Genomic DNA, 15,289 nt, shown 5'->3' on the forward strand with positions numbered 1-15,289 from the left:
CATGACTTTCCGGACATCCCAATATATCTTATACATTACTGAACATACATTTTTTTTTAATTTGTTAAATTCCTATTTTGATTTTACTGTGACAAATGTCAGTGATTTCTCATTTGCAGGTTCAGTTTTTAAGAATTAGAAGCTAAATAAAACTGCCAAAAATCTGAAAAAATAATTTATGTTCTTTAATATTCATTGATTTTTATGGACTATTCAATTTTAAACTTCTTACCAGAAAAAAAAATCTGAATAATATAGAGAAGTCCTGTCTCCTCAGGTAGTCAGCATTTGTAACCATAGAATTTGGTAGCTCACAGTGCAAGCATCTGTCTTCAGCTGTGGAAGCAGATTTAACTGCTAATCCATAGAACCTGTTAGTGAGGGTTGAGCAGCTCATCTCTGCAGTGCTGTCCTCAGTGACAAACTATACTCCGCATGGCATTTTTTGCTTGGGAAACCAAACTTAAAGTTGTTTACAAAAGAATTCTGTCATTAATATACGCATAAGAGTCTCCTGAAATTTTCATGATCGCATGTTTGTAAAAACTCTATACGCATCTTCTAATAGTTGTTAGACCCAACTCTGTTCTAAGGATTCAAGTAGCTGGATTATGTAAAGCGTCCTAGAAAAGTTTCTTACCTATTTTAAAGACAGCCCTGTAACACAAGGGAAGTATAATTTGAAAAGTTTTTTCAAATTATATTTAACAAACTATAACCTTATTTTATAAGCTTTCTCTTTCTGCGAGACATATTTTTAAATATTCAAAAAGAGCAAGAGCAAGGTGATGTTCATAGGAAAACTGAGGAGCTAATTATAAGGATTAAAAATAAAATAAGATAAGTATATGAGCAACATATTTTATATCTTTGGTCTAACAATATTTGTTATAAATTGAAACTTGTAAGAGCTAACTGCACCAGCGTTTTTGTTGAGAGAAATATAGGCTAGGATACATATAACTAGGGCATGACTATTTGATTATAAATCTCACTCAGTGCGATTATATTTGTAAGTATACAATGACATTACATTAGTTCTCCCAGAGCAGAATGAAGAGTGCTTCCTTTGGGGGATGTTTTTCTCCTTAACAGTGGTACACCTGCCAATTGGTGTTGACCATTGTGAAGAGAAGAAAACAATTAATTGTAGGACAAATAAACCATGATAACACAAAAGCATGTTCTCTTTCTTCTTTACAAAGAAGCTGTGACTATCCAGCTGGCTGTAATTTTTTAATGGATTGCAGGTTAGCAAATATAGAGGCTATTATAATTCTCATGCTTCATCTGCATAATATCATCAGTAAACTCAGCACTAAATCAAAACACCTGTGCAGCAGATACAGTGAAAATGCTTTTATGTTGCTTTTAGCGTAAATGTCAAGAAAAAAGTAGCAATGTTCCATGTATTTAATTTTTTATGGCATTGATATTCACGCAATAATCATGATGTTTTTAGTTATGAAGATTTGATCCATTTTATTTTGTATAATGCTTGTCATTTTACCATTGTAATGCTGGCACCTAGCAATACATTTTGCAAACTATCCAGAAATACATGTCCACATATATCTATTGCCATACTTATATTCCTCTGAAAGTCAGGGAATGCAATTCATGTTGTGATATATATTTTTAAAGATTTCTTCATATACTTCACTTAGAGTAGGAAGAGATTTCACAAGTGCTATCACTTTCCAGTCAATATACCTCTGCTGAGCATTTATATTTCTAAGGAATAATACTTCATTCCAAAAGTTCTTTTAAAACCAACAAACTTCCATATCCTAAAAGAAATTATTTTATTCACAATCTTACCATTCAGTGAAAATAACTTACTTTTAAGTATTTTAACTATATTAAATACTAATCATGTAAAGCAGTTGGCCTGGCATAAGTTTATGGCCTGAAGTATGGATTCTGGTAATTAAACAATTAAGCTGAATTAGTTCAAAGGCAGCCCCCGAATTATTTGTTCTCATTCCGTATATACAAAAAAGACTGATAATGTCAGTAGCACTGGAAACTGTATTTTTTTCCTTACATATTTTGACGCCATGTAATTTAGCTCTTATAAGATCAATTCAAAGAGAAAATAATTATCATTTCATAAATTACATAACCAATAATATAAATTCATATGCAACATATTTATGATTTTATATCATGTAGAGAAAATAACATCTTTTTAAATGACTCTGCGCTTGCTATTTTTATTTTATTTATTTACTTACTACATTTTAAAAGGACAGTTTAGAAAAAGGAGAAAGAAAAAGCCAGGCACCTGCACCATCACAGGCAGGCAGAGGGCTGCCCTTCTGTGTTTTAAATGATTCTTATAACTAGGTGTGCTGGAAAAGTCTGTGAGTGTCCCAACATCAGAAGTGAACAAGATTCCATTTTCTGACCATGGTGCAATTGTGATAGATGTGAAAAAAACAAAGCTGAAAGTTACAAATCAAAAAGATAATGTGAAGAAAGCATAAAAAGTATAAATTATTTCAAAACAATAAAAATGAGTACAGCCACATATAAAAATTATAGATCAAAATTCATAGGAAAAGTCAAGTTATTAAGTGTTTTCATGATTAATTGATGGAAAGTAATGGAAAAATACACTAAGAAATTGTTTTAAAAAGAAAAATGGATTCAACCTCATGGAGACAGAAAAGAGAAATAATTGTAATAATATAGAAGTAGACAAAGTACTTAAATGAAGCTAAGGTTTTTTTTTTAAATAAAATAGACAAATTCCTGACTAATTACTTTTAAAAGAACTCACAAGAAAATTAGAATAAGTTTAACAATTAGAGGTGATAAGATTAAAATCTTGGCATGCTATAAATACAGTCAAATTCACAAAGATAATTGGGGCAGAGACATAATTTTCTAGGAAGAAATTGTAAATATAACAATATGCCTCTTAAAGAATTACCTTCAAGATCCAGTATTGAATGTGTTGAATTCAGTATTGAATGTGTTTTCAGACATTCATGGAACAGTTAATTCCCATACAATGAAATCTGTTTGAGAAAAAAATGGAAAAATTTTTGAAAAAAAAAGGAAAAAATGGAAAATTTTTATGAAGGTAATCTTCCCAAATATTTCCCAAGTCTATTAATAATTTAAAAGTAGTAAGAAATAAAAAAAAAAGTAGTAAGAAATAAACCACGAAAAAAGATACAAACTGAGTATTTTACAATCTCTGCTTAAGAAAATACAAAGTATAAGAAATAACAAAAAGGATTACAAAGAAAATTATAATACACTTGGGCTGCAGATTAGGCCTACAAATTATTAAGCATCATTAAAAGTTAAAGAAAGAAAAGTTAAATAGCAAGCGCAGAGTCATTTAAAAAGATGGTATTTTCTCTACATGATATAAAATCATAAATATGTTGCATATGAATTTATATTATTGGTTATGTAATTTATGAAATGATAAGTATTTTCTCTTTGAATTGATCTTATAAGAGCTAAGTTATATGGCATCAAAATATGTAAGGAAAAATACTTAAAGCCAAACAAAAGTGTTAATGTATAATGTAGAAAGAGCTCCTATAAATCGTTATGAAAAATATTAATAACCCCTATGGAAAAATGGGCACAAGACATTGACTTATTTACCAAATAAGAGGATAAGAGGTGCAAATGGAAAATAAACTTATGTATGATCACCTTAGAAATAAAAAATATCAAGTAAAATTATTTTTTATTTTTCAAAATAACAAGGATGAAAAAGAATTTAACAATATGAAAATGTGCTAATTATGCTCAAACTTTAATGGCAACAGTAAAAAATGAACAATTAGAAAAACTGGCACTATATAAAAGAAAAGTGGAAGAGTTTACATCATTGACCAGTAAACCCACTTATGAAATAGCCTACGGAAATAGTCAGAACTGAAAAAGAAAAATTTATGTACATGGCAAAAAATAAAATTAGACAATAAGAAAACGATTAATAAGTAATGACACATTTATATATGGAATATTAACAACTCTTAAAATCCATTTTTCAAAGAATAACCTTGGCAAACTGCTAGCTAATCTAACTACAGCATGAAATATTGCAGAATTGGAATGGGAATATTGTAAATGTCACTTTAATTTTCCCCCACTGAGGTAGTTCATTAACAAAAGCACCTACATATTATATTAAAACTGTAAAAAAAAAAAGCCTAGTGGCTGCATGAATGGGAACAAGGAGCTCATTCTGCAGCAGAGCGGACACTTAACCAACCCTCAGTGACTAGGGCTTCCAAGGTCTCTTCTGTGAAAATCTAGCATTGCTGCAGCCCAGAGAACTTCCAGAGCTGAGTGCAATAGGAACATGGTGTCACCTCCAGGCGTGGGGTCTTCACTGCCTGGCTGTCTACACCCGCTAAGAGCCTGCCTGGCATCTCCAGCAGCCATGCTTGCTTTTTTTTTAATGTTTTTATTTTGTAGAAGAACTGGGGTGTAGGCAGAAGTGCGGGGTGCAAGAGGATCCACCAGAGTGGGGTGCAGAACAGGCAGGTTGACTGAAATACACTGCTGAGGGGAGCAGCAGGCAGGATGGGAGAGAACTGCTGTGCCAGATGGGTCAGCTCCCGGGCTGGGATGGAAACAGGTCCTGGAGGTAATAGCTCTGAGACTTAACCCCTAGGCCAATAAGGAGGCCCATGTGACCTACTTTAAAAAGGAATGTGGGACTCTCCAATGGGCTAAAGCACTGCATTATGAGGCTCTCCAAAGCCACTGCAGCACTAGTCTGCTTCCCCTCCAGGGAGCTAACCCACATGACCTGCCTGCTGCTCCCCTCAGCAGTGTATTTCATCTATCTGACTGTTCTGCTCCCCCATTCTGTCTCTGGTGAATCCTGTCACCCACCACACCTTTGGCCTGTATCCCAGTTCTGTATGCATAAATAAATCTTTAAAAAAATAAATAAAGAGGGGGCCCTCCTTGGTGCAGCTGGTTAAAGCACAGCACTAAGAAGCTACAGCCACTTCCCCATGAGTTCAGTGCCTGCCCCAGAGGTGACCACATGGCGCGGCAGCCTGCTTGCTGCTCCCCTCAGCAGTGTACTTCCTCAGTCGGCCTGTTCTGCTCCCCACGCTGTCTCTGGTGAATCTTCTCACCTGCCTGCCCCTCTGGCCTACACCCCAATTCTTGTATGCATAAATAAATCTTTAGAAAAAAAAACACTGAGCAGACCTGGATGGGAGTTGGGGCACCATCGGTAAACTCAAGAAGGCCCAGCTAGATCACAGATTATGGCAGGTGATCAGTCAACCCTGGCAACCATGAGAAATGAAAGCATCTCCAGCATTGGGAGGCATCTCCAGCAGTTGCTGAACTGCCCACTGCCAGCTCAGAAGCCTTCTCTGTAAGTGGCCAGCCTGGCTCAGGGTAGCTGAGGCGAAAAGCAGAACAGCAGCCTTCAGCAGGGAGATGCAACAGGCTAAAGTGAGTCCAGTCTGTACCATGGGGCAATGCAAATTCCTGTTAATATCCTGCAGGTCGCTACATTGCTCAAAGTTTACAGACTGTCAAGAGTAAATGGAAATTCACAAAACTAAAGAGTTTACTTTTAAAGAAGAAATTACTATAGCAGAAGTGCATTTCTATTCTAGGGCTGTGATATTTATGCAAATTATACTCCTCATGTATACTTGAGTAAAATCGTGTAATTATCACTGAAATGAGAGTAAGACTGAAATTTAATTTTCTAGTTTTAAATAGGTCTTCTTTCTTCTGAAGGCGGGATGTTGAAATGTTTGTCCATTCATTATTTTTTTTGCATTCATTATTTTTTAAATGTGCATTCCTACTAAACTAAAACACTTAATGGAATTAGTACCCAAACTATAATATAAATATTTTACCTTCTGGCTATTTAATATAGCAGTAACCTTTGCAAGCTACTATTTATCATGCATGTCACCCAAAATAGTCACAAACCTAATTTTGCTACTGCCAACATTGATAGGCTTCTGATAATTTGTGACTATAAATATTTATGTCACTTTTATAAGTGATGGGAACAAAATTTTGGAGAACAAAATGAATTTATGCCTCGCTGAAGTATTTGTGTGCTGGTAAACATATAGGAAGTTGGCTCTTCAAACATACAAAATCGTCAGAGGAAATTGAACCTGAACAATCAAACCCTAGTGAATATATTCATCAATAATTTTCATTTACTGACTGCTCACTTAGCATGGCAATATCTTAAGTAAACATCCTCCTAGAATGTGCTTCAGGTTATCCCGGTTAAAAAAAAAAAAAACAGGGGCCCTCCCTGGTGGTGCAGCGGGTTAAAGCACAGCACTGAGAATCTAAAGCCGCTTCTGCATGAGTTCGATTCCCACCTGCCCCGGAGGTGACCACATGGTGTGGCAGACCTCTCTTGACCCGCCCGCTGCTCCCCTCAGCAGTGTACTTCGTTGATCTGCCTGTTCTGTTCCCCACTCTGTCTCTGGTGAAGCCTCTCACCGCCCTTGAGCCTCTGGCCTGTACCCCAGTTCTGTATGCACAAATAAATAAATCTTTAAAAAAAAAAACAAAAACAGTTAATAAAGCAGATTCTTCAAGTTATAAGAATTAATCGGAAAGTCTGAGAGTTCAACACACTTTGACATTTTTTGATCTCTATATCCTCATATGCACTTAAATTTTACATAGACAATACCGTTCACTTCATGATTTATTTTAATGTAGTATATTTGTTTTGTTTTCTCTTTTTTTCCTGTTTCCTTCCTTCTGTTCTCCCACCCCAAAATACATTATTCTCCTCTCCTGGAAAGTCTTATTACAAAACACATACTCTTTCATGTTTCATATGCTTCTACGTTCTTACGCAAACATATAAAGAGAGATTCTTTCACTGTTTTACATAAATAATATCCTAATAAAAAACTTAATACATCTTGCTTTTTCTCCCTCAATGTCATAGCAGGAATCCCTGTATATCCGCTGGTATAGCTAATGGTTATATAATATTTGTATATCGCAAACAATAATTTATATAATCTTTTCCCTCTTATTTGATAGTCAGTTTCATTTACTGACTGCCCACTTAGCATGGCAATATCTTAAGGAAACATTCTCCTATTTCCCTTTTATTTGATAGTCACTTAGTTTGGACTTTTTTAAATGTCCTTGTATACTAGGATTTTAAGTTTCGGGGATAAGTCCCGATGGGTAGGGTTTTCGAGTTGAAACTAAACTGATTTCCTAAAAGACCCTAACAGTTAACATCAACAATTAGTGTGAATACACTTTGCTGACATTCTGTCTAGAAATGTCCGTCAATTTAATCTTTGCTATTGTCTCTGAAGTAATCTTTTATTGTTTTAATTTCTATTTCCTTTTCTGCCCCAAAGTCAGGTGCCTTCTTGTTTATGAAGTTCTGGATTTTCTTCCAAGAACTTTGTTGTTTCTTTTTTTTTTTAACCTTTATCTTTTATCAGCAGGAATTTATTGTTATATCTAGTAAAAACAGCTCTCAAAGTCCTATGAGCCAACCAGCAGAAAGCGCATGGCGCCAAATGTAGGGCAAATTGGGGGAAGTGGGGTGATTCCTCTTTGTCCCAGCAATAGCACTTATGTAGGTATATGATATCTTATTCATCCTAAAGAGAAAATAGGGCTTGATGGTGGTTTTGGTCATGGAACACTTGTTTTTCATCATCTTTCTTGTAGCCATCTCTAAAGAAGAGCCAAAAATACTGAGACCCCCAAGAAGACCACGGAAACCCAAAACACTAAATAACCCTGAAGATTCCTCATACTACTACCTACTACATGTAAGTGGTGTGCTGTCATCATCAGTTAGGAGGCACAGCATCACTAGTGGCCAGTATGGAGGCTCACCATGATGGGACTGTGGAAAGGCAGGGCTCACTCAAAGGGAGATAGATACCCCTTGGTTTCTGCTTCCTTCCCCTTTCCTTGGCTGAGTGACTGTGGGCTCTCCTGTGGCCTCTCCTGTGGCCTCTCCTGTGGCCCCTCTTCCTGGTGGTCCAAGTCTCTCTTACAACCCGGTAACTCCCCCCCCCCCCCCTGCCCTCTGCTGTTTCAACACGGAAGGGAGCCCTGCAGAGACCTTCATTTAGATTCTAGCGTGCACCAAGAGTGAAATAAACCTGGACAGCATTTCCTCTCTTAAAAATTCCTGTAACTGAGAACCAACGTATATATACTATCTCCCAAAGGGGAATGCTTATGCAGAATAAAAAGCAGATCTTGCCAGCTTGAGAATTCAAGGACAGAATGTTATTTGATTCTTAGTCATATGAAAGGGGTCTCCGTCGTCAGCATAATGCCATCATGTAAGCATAACTTTGGGTTATAGAAAATTGTTGCCCTTAACAAGAAAGACTTTTTTCTCTGATGATGAATTTAGGAGGCAGGACCTCTGTCATATTAAAGTGACCACAATAAATACCACCCCAGTCCCAGGGACCATTAACTGGATTGCTAGGGGCCATTGTACCTATGTTGGTAATATAATTATTTCTAAGTACCTTCTAGCCCAGGGCATTGGATCAAGAATATGAAGTAACAGGAAATAGCAAGGAGGACAGGAATATAATTGGTGTCTTGCCCCAAGCATTGTTATTTCCTGAATGGTCCACTCCCATACTTAACGCATTTAAGCATCCTTTTCTACCTCATCCTCCCCCTGAAATACTACCAATTAAAGTGAAAGAAATTCTGAACAATTTGACTCTATCATCATTTTAGTATATTACAGATGATAAATCTTGAGAAAAAATTAATTTATTATATGTAAAAGTACTCTGGAAAACCCACACCATTACAAACCACTATTGTCATCCTTATTACCTTGCATTTATCAGTGCCAGCAAACTTAATGTCTGCACTAGGGTTTCCACAATTAACATCTCTTCAGCTTCCTCAAGATGCTTGTGATACTTGTGATCTCGATCTAAAAGATCTGTGTCCTTTTGTATGTAAATGTTAAACCAGCACCAAAAGCTAAGGTTATAATACAAAAGATAGTATTGCTTCATATTGTAGGGTAAAATGAAGTGTTATTTTGTTAGTGTTCGAATTGAAGTACTTGTTAAGATACATCTAATTATCTCTATACTTAAATATTTTAATTTGTGCCTTGATACCTGAAGTCCTCAGCTGTGAAAATATTTTGCAAACAAACATACATATCATCTATGGTGCTACTCTTATGCCACAAAGTGAATGGAAACACATTTCCAGTCTTCTATGGAGTGTCAGACCTGCCCTCCCGTCCACTCCAGACGGCTTTAACCTAAAGACAAGGATATTGTATCACCAGGAAATCAAAGCAGCCGAACTCACCTACCTACATCACAACTACATTTTGGTAGTCATGGGTTTGCCAGAAATTCTGACATTTTGTCCTCATTTATTGATAAATAGTTGTCCTCATTTATCAATAAATGGGCAGTATGTAATCTTGTGTAGACCAATCACTGTATGGTAGCATTTTTTCTCATGTGAAATGTGATTTCATCTCAGGCAGGTAAAGGTAATCACAAGTTCATAATTAGTAATATTAGAATTAGATTAAATTATATTTCCTTAGACTTTAAATATAATCTACTCTCTTGCTTCTAAAGTAACTTTATAGATATAAACTTATGTGTGTATTAAGACTAATATACAAAATCCATTACATTAATGGATAATGAATGTAATTATCTATTACATTAAGATTTAAATGGTATAGGAACTTTTAAAATTCTTCTAATTCTCTTTAGAAATCAATCCAAGAAGAAAAACGAAGACCAAGGAAAGAGAGGTAATTAATACTTCTAGATTACAATAAGGCAGCTTATCAAACTAAAATATAAATCCATACATTTTAAATATACAGATATTTATAAAGATCAGCTTTTCTCTTAGTGATCCAAAGATCAGTCATGAACCTTATCTAGTCTGGCCAGTCTGGAACATTGTGATCACCACTACCTAGTGACTGCTAGCTTTGTTCCAAGTTCAACACAATAGAACCAGAAAAGTTACCTCAGCAGCTAATGTTTTCTTAAAGGTAGGAGCTGAAGGTTTCATTTTCCGTTTTAATTTATGGTAGATACTGTTTTTGAAAATTTCAAGACTTCTGTTTCTATTGACATGTATCATGGTAAACACTTTAAGAGAAGAAGAAAACTAGTATCTTCTAAGTTTAAGTGAGTAGAAAATTAGATTCATGTCATGGTGTGTTTGTGTTCATTTACAGTCAGGGAAAATTATTAGATTTGGAGGATTTCTATTATAAGGAATTTTTGCCCAGTCGTTCTGGACCAAAAGAACCTATACCTAGTTTCAAAGAACGAAGATCACACAGAGAACTCCCACATCATGGTTTTGAGGCTGATAAAAGGTAATAAGTGAAACTTTATAAACTGTTACATTTTCATTTTTGCATTTACAGTCCCATCTATAAAACACTTTCATTTTATATATGGACTAATGGCAAAGCATTCCTACTGAATATTGCATTTTATATTTGAAATGTTTCAAAGTAAAAGCATAAATACTATACTAGGTAAATCAGACATCCCCGTTTTTCTAACAAAATACCAGTATATACCTGTTTCCTTGGTGTAATTATTATAAGATCACCTTTAAAAAGTAACTGAGCTTGGGTGAGGAGTCATATGGTCTTCCTAAAGATAAACCAAAAGTCATATCCAGTAATCTATTTAAGCAATGATCAATGTAATTTTAAATACATACTGCTTTCTAGGTTATGCTATATAATTTTTTAGAATCAGTGATGCCAGACCAAAAAAATATTTTGTAAGATTCACATAGAAATATGTATTTGGTATTTGGTTCCTCACTTTAGCACCAACTGTGTTTGACACAGGTAACTTAAAACATGTCTACTTACTTGCTACTTGGGACCAGAAGGGAGCTTCTTTCTGCAACACCTTTTCTGTGAAACTTTGAAATGGAAGGTACATAAAAAGATGGAAACATGGTATTCTAAAAATATAAGCAACAACAGGCAATAAAACCCCGCAGCCCTCTCCTTTGCAGTGTGACTAGGTGGCTAAGAGGAAAGGTTTTTGGATGTGGCCATGTTAGATTTGGATCCTGATTCTGCCACTTAAGAGCAGAGTGACCTCACTCATGTCACTCAGCCTCTCTGATGTGGAACTTCAGTTTCCACATCTGCAAAAGGGTTTACTAATAACTGCCTCACCAGGTGTCAGAGATGAAATGAAGGATGTATGGAAGCACTTGACCCCAGATGTGGCACAGGGCCAGTTATTAATGGTGGCTATTATCAATTTCACTTCTTTTCCAGAATCCATCTCAACTATGATTTCTGCTCCTTGTCTCCAAATGAACATATGTTGTTCCATCTGGGATCAAGAACTAGAACATGTTGAAGCTTAGAGTTCTAGTCTAGTCACAGAGCTCTGTACAGGAGAAAACCAAGTGATAGAAAGAGTCAATGACTTAGTTCAAAATCACACATTGAGTTAGGGAACGAAAATCCCAAGTTTTGTACTCCCTACTCAAATTGCTTTTCACTGACTTGCCTGCTTCCCACTTGAACAGCCCAATCTCCCTGCTGTCTGGTATATTCATCCTCTTCCCCAACTGATGGGCACACATCTGCTGTAAAAGCATCATATCCCTGAAGCACTCTCTGTTGTACCAGTGGTGTTAATGGGTGTGGAGTCAGTATTTATCAGAATAAGAAAACGCTGGAAGTTAGCAGTAGTTGCATGCTTACTTCACACTAGGTATGATACTATTATCTCATTTAATCTTCAGAGCAACCTTGTGACTAGTTACTCTTACTGCCCCATTTATTGCTTCAGATGTTAACTAACTGTTTGGTGATAGCCAGTAGATGATAGAGACTGAGTGAGGATGTGAATAGCCAGCCTGTGGGGTTTAGAGTTGATTTCCTGCTCCTTAATGTCTTCCTGTGCACCATCCCTTGCTGGATGTTTGAAGAAGGGGTGGTTATTAGGGTGTCTCTGATAGGATCCTTCTGTCCAAGGAACTTAACTCTAGAGGGAAAATATATTGATCTAACAAAGCTAAACAAGCAACTCCCAGGGGGCAAGGAATATTAAAGAGAAAAAAACTACCAAACACAATAGGTAATTTTCCTTGATAGAACTCTGGGTTGAAAATAGAAAACAAAGCAAAAAAGTCTAAAGTAAAATTAGGAATGGACTAGAGTGGTGGGTCATGGTGCTCTGGGGGTGGGTGCACTATGGCAGTAACACTTGGGGTGGGGCCCTATATCCCCAAAATGTAAAGCAACAGTACCTCAATTAAAAAATATATATGGAAAATAAATATGTTCTGGTCCAATTAGAGAGATTTAATGCTAAAGTATATGTTGGATGGTGTTATTACAGAAAGGTATGACATTAAATTAATATATAATAAATGTTTTATAAATTTACATTATATAAATAAATGCATAGTATTGTGATGATGGTGATAATAATCTGTACATTATTAATATATAATACACACAAGTGCTGACACCATCAGGAAGGTGTGAGTAATCTGGAACTCAGGGTCAACAGCATTGATGAATTGAGTGCCTGATGAGCTGGAAGTAAATATAGCAGTTGCAGGTAGTGATCACAGGAAGTGTTAGGGGAGAACCAGTATATCCTACCTCCTCCTAAAATGGGCCTTGCTAGGGCTTCTGGTGAGTAATGCTGAGAGATATGAAGTATCTAGGCCCACCCAGATTTTGACAGTGGCAAAAATAAATAGAAAGGATGGAAGGGGAGGAAAACAAAATGGAGTAGGAGTACCTTGGTGAAAGAGAGGGGAATCGTGAAAACATCAGCAGCAGAAAAGAAGAAATCAGGACAAAGTGAGACAATGTGAAATAACTATCTTAGATGTAGCATAACCAGAACCGAAATCTTTATCCCAGACACCCCCCATGATACAGGCAGCCTTTTCTAGGTGTTAAAGGGTAATGTTGTCCTTCCAGTTGTTTAAGGCAGTGACCGTGGAGATATTCGCCTCTTGATTCTGCCTTTCAGATCGGACTGGTTCTTACCTTCTCTGCAAGCAGGGTCCAAACCAGGATCTGTCTTGCTGGGAGGGTTGCAGTATCTTTGAGCAGTCCTCCCCACTTCCACCATGGCCATAGATCCTTACAGGAGTCATTCCTCTATTCAGAGCCCTCCAGTGTTTTCTCACGTTTTCTCACAATTCAAGTCTTCCCACTGGTCTGAAAGCATAGATTGTCTGTGCACTACCCACTCCCCGCCCCCCCATCGCACCCCTGTTCCTCCTGATTTCATCCTTTGCTTTTCTGCCCTTGCTTATTTCTTTCAAGCACAGTGACCTCCTTATTGCTCCAGGAAGACCACGCACTATACTCTGGGGGCTTTTGCACTGGTTGACCTGTCACTCAAGAATGAAAATCTGCATGGTGCATTCCTCCCTTTGGGCTTCCCTCACATGTCACCTAAGCAGAGAGGCCTTTCCTGATAACCGGCTATGAAATTGCTGGTTCACACACGTGCACACACACCTTCCTCAATAGCCTGCTTTATTTGTCTCCTTTGGCATCTCTGACCACCTGATTTATTAAAGTTGTCTGTGGTCCCACACTTATGTATAACCCTGGAGAACAGGAAGGTTTGTTCACCTGGTAAGAACCAGACCTACACTAGTGGCTAGCTGGTCCTTAGGAGGTGCTCCATGAATAAATGAGCCAATCTATATAGCTGCATTTTAGGGCCTACCCACTCCTCCAGACAAGCCCCAGAACCCAAAGATAAACGTGAGAGGGGTTCCCAGCAGCGAGTTCACCAAAGTTGGCCAGTAGCCTCATTGAAAGTGCTGGTAGATCCCACAGCTCCATGTCATTCACTGGCAGCTGATTTGGGAGAGCTATTTTTAAATTATTTTGCATTGGTAGCAATGGCTTATGTGATTCTGAAGTATATTTTTACACCTCTTAAGATGAATGTCCCCACACCATACCCACCACAGGACACTCATGGCTGAGGGAGAGCTTTTGGAAAGAAACATTTGAGCAATTTTGAAATGCAAGCTAAGCTCATCTTTTAGAAATACACCTTCTACTGCTTTACTTAGCTCGCAGAAATACAAAGTCACCAGATTCCACCCGCCTTTCTGCTCAACTCAGATTTCTTAAAATCTGCTGAGGAAAGTATGGAATGTGTTTGGCCACTATCAGCCTGTTTGGAATGCGCGTGTGTCAGGCCCACGGCAGTTGGTGGGAGGTGTGGGAAAGAGAACCTGCCCAGCGAGGGGTGGGGGTGGGGGCGTTGCGCTGAGGCTGGGGCTCGGGCGACGCTCGGGCCCTGGGTCTTGTTCGCAGGTGCTGGGCGCGGGAGAGCAGAGAGGAGGAGGAGATCCTGCTCGCGGCCAATCCCTTCGACTACCGGAGGCTCCTGCGGAAAACCTCCCAGCGTCGGCGCCTGGTCCAGCAATAGCCGCGCTGCTTCTCCGAGGCCACGGCCGCCGGGATGGTGCCAGACTGCGTGACTGCAAGGGCCTGAGCGGGAGGCCGCCGGGGCTGGCACCACCGAACGCCGGAGTCCCGCCGCTGACCTCCGCACGGACCGCCGGCCACCTGGCCCCTCGAGTGCCGGGCCTGCCCGCCCTGCAGCGACAGTGGAGAACTGGGGAGCCTTCCTGTCACCTGCCAGCACTCTCGCCAGCCCAGTCACTGGGCATTCCTGTCCTTGTCCCCAGTGTATTTCTTTGTTGACTTGTGACTCCCCTTCTGTGGACCAAACTGACCCCTCCTCTCTTCTTAGGGCGACTTAAAATTTCTCTTCTTTCTTGGAAACCACCCTCGGGAGAGACAATCAGACGGGTTCATCTTTGAGAAAAGAACAAAGCCCCTTCGGAGGGGTGGGGAGGGGGCGGAAGAGGGGAGTTCTAAAGAACTTCATGGCGAACTTGCGCTCTCCCTTCCTCTTGGCTTTTGGGGTTACTAAATAAAGTGCGCGGGAAAGTCCCTGGCTTCCCGGGCTGTTTCTCCTTAATCTTTAAATCCTGCTCCAGCCACTGTGCGGAGGGGAGGGCGGATGGAAGGTGCGGGAAGAGAGGGGTGATAAGGTGTTGAACGCCTTCTGTCTGCTGGCAAACCCCTGCCAGCCATCCCAAACAGAAGTGAAATCTAAGTCAAAATCCTATACTTGCTACAGAAATGCCGTCTCCAGGCATCTTCACATCCTCCCCAAGAGAGCTCTCTCTCTCTCTCTCTCTCTCTCTCTCTCTCTCTCTCTCTCTCTCTCTCTCTCTCTCTCTCTCT

General features: G+C 38.6%; 1 protein-coding gene across 1 annotated transcript in view; it reads left to right on the forward strand.

The window, feature by feature from the left end:
- Nucleotides 1–14,462, forward strand: part of MYO3A (myosin IIIA) — a 121,885-nt gene extending 107,423 nt beyond the window's left edge. Inside the window, exons 30-33 of the mRNA XM_004691308.1 lie at nt 7,693–7,796; nt 9,756–9,796; nt 10,235–10,378; nt 14,348–14,462. Of these exons, the coding sequence (XP_004691365.1) occupies nt 7,693–7,796; nt 9,756–9,796; nt 10,235–10,378; nt 14,348–14,462 (404 nt within the window). The remainder of the gene's footprint in view (nt 1–7,692; nt 7,797–9,755; nt 9,797–10,234; nt 10,379–14,347) is intronic.
- The last annotated feature ends 827 nt before the right edge of the window (nt 14,463–15,289 follow it).

The sequence above is a fragment of the Condylura cristata genome, unplaced genomic scaffold, assembly GCF_000260355.1.
Source record: "Condylura cristata isolate star-nosed mole 26May11 unplaced genomic scaffold, ConCri1.0 scaffold00030, whole genome shotgun sequence".
Taxonomy (NCBI): domain Eukaryota; kingdom Metazoa; phylum Chordata; class Mammalia; order Eulipotyphla; family Talpidae; genus Condylura; species Condylura cristata.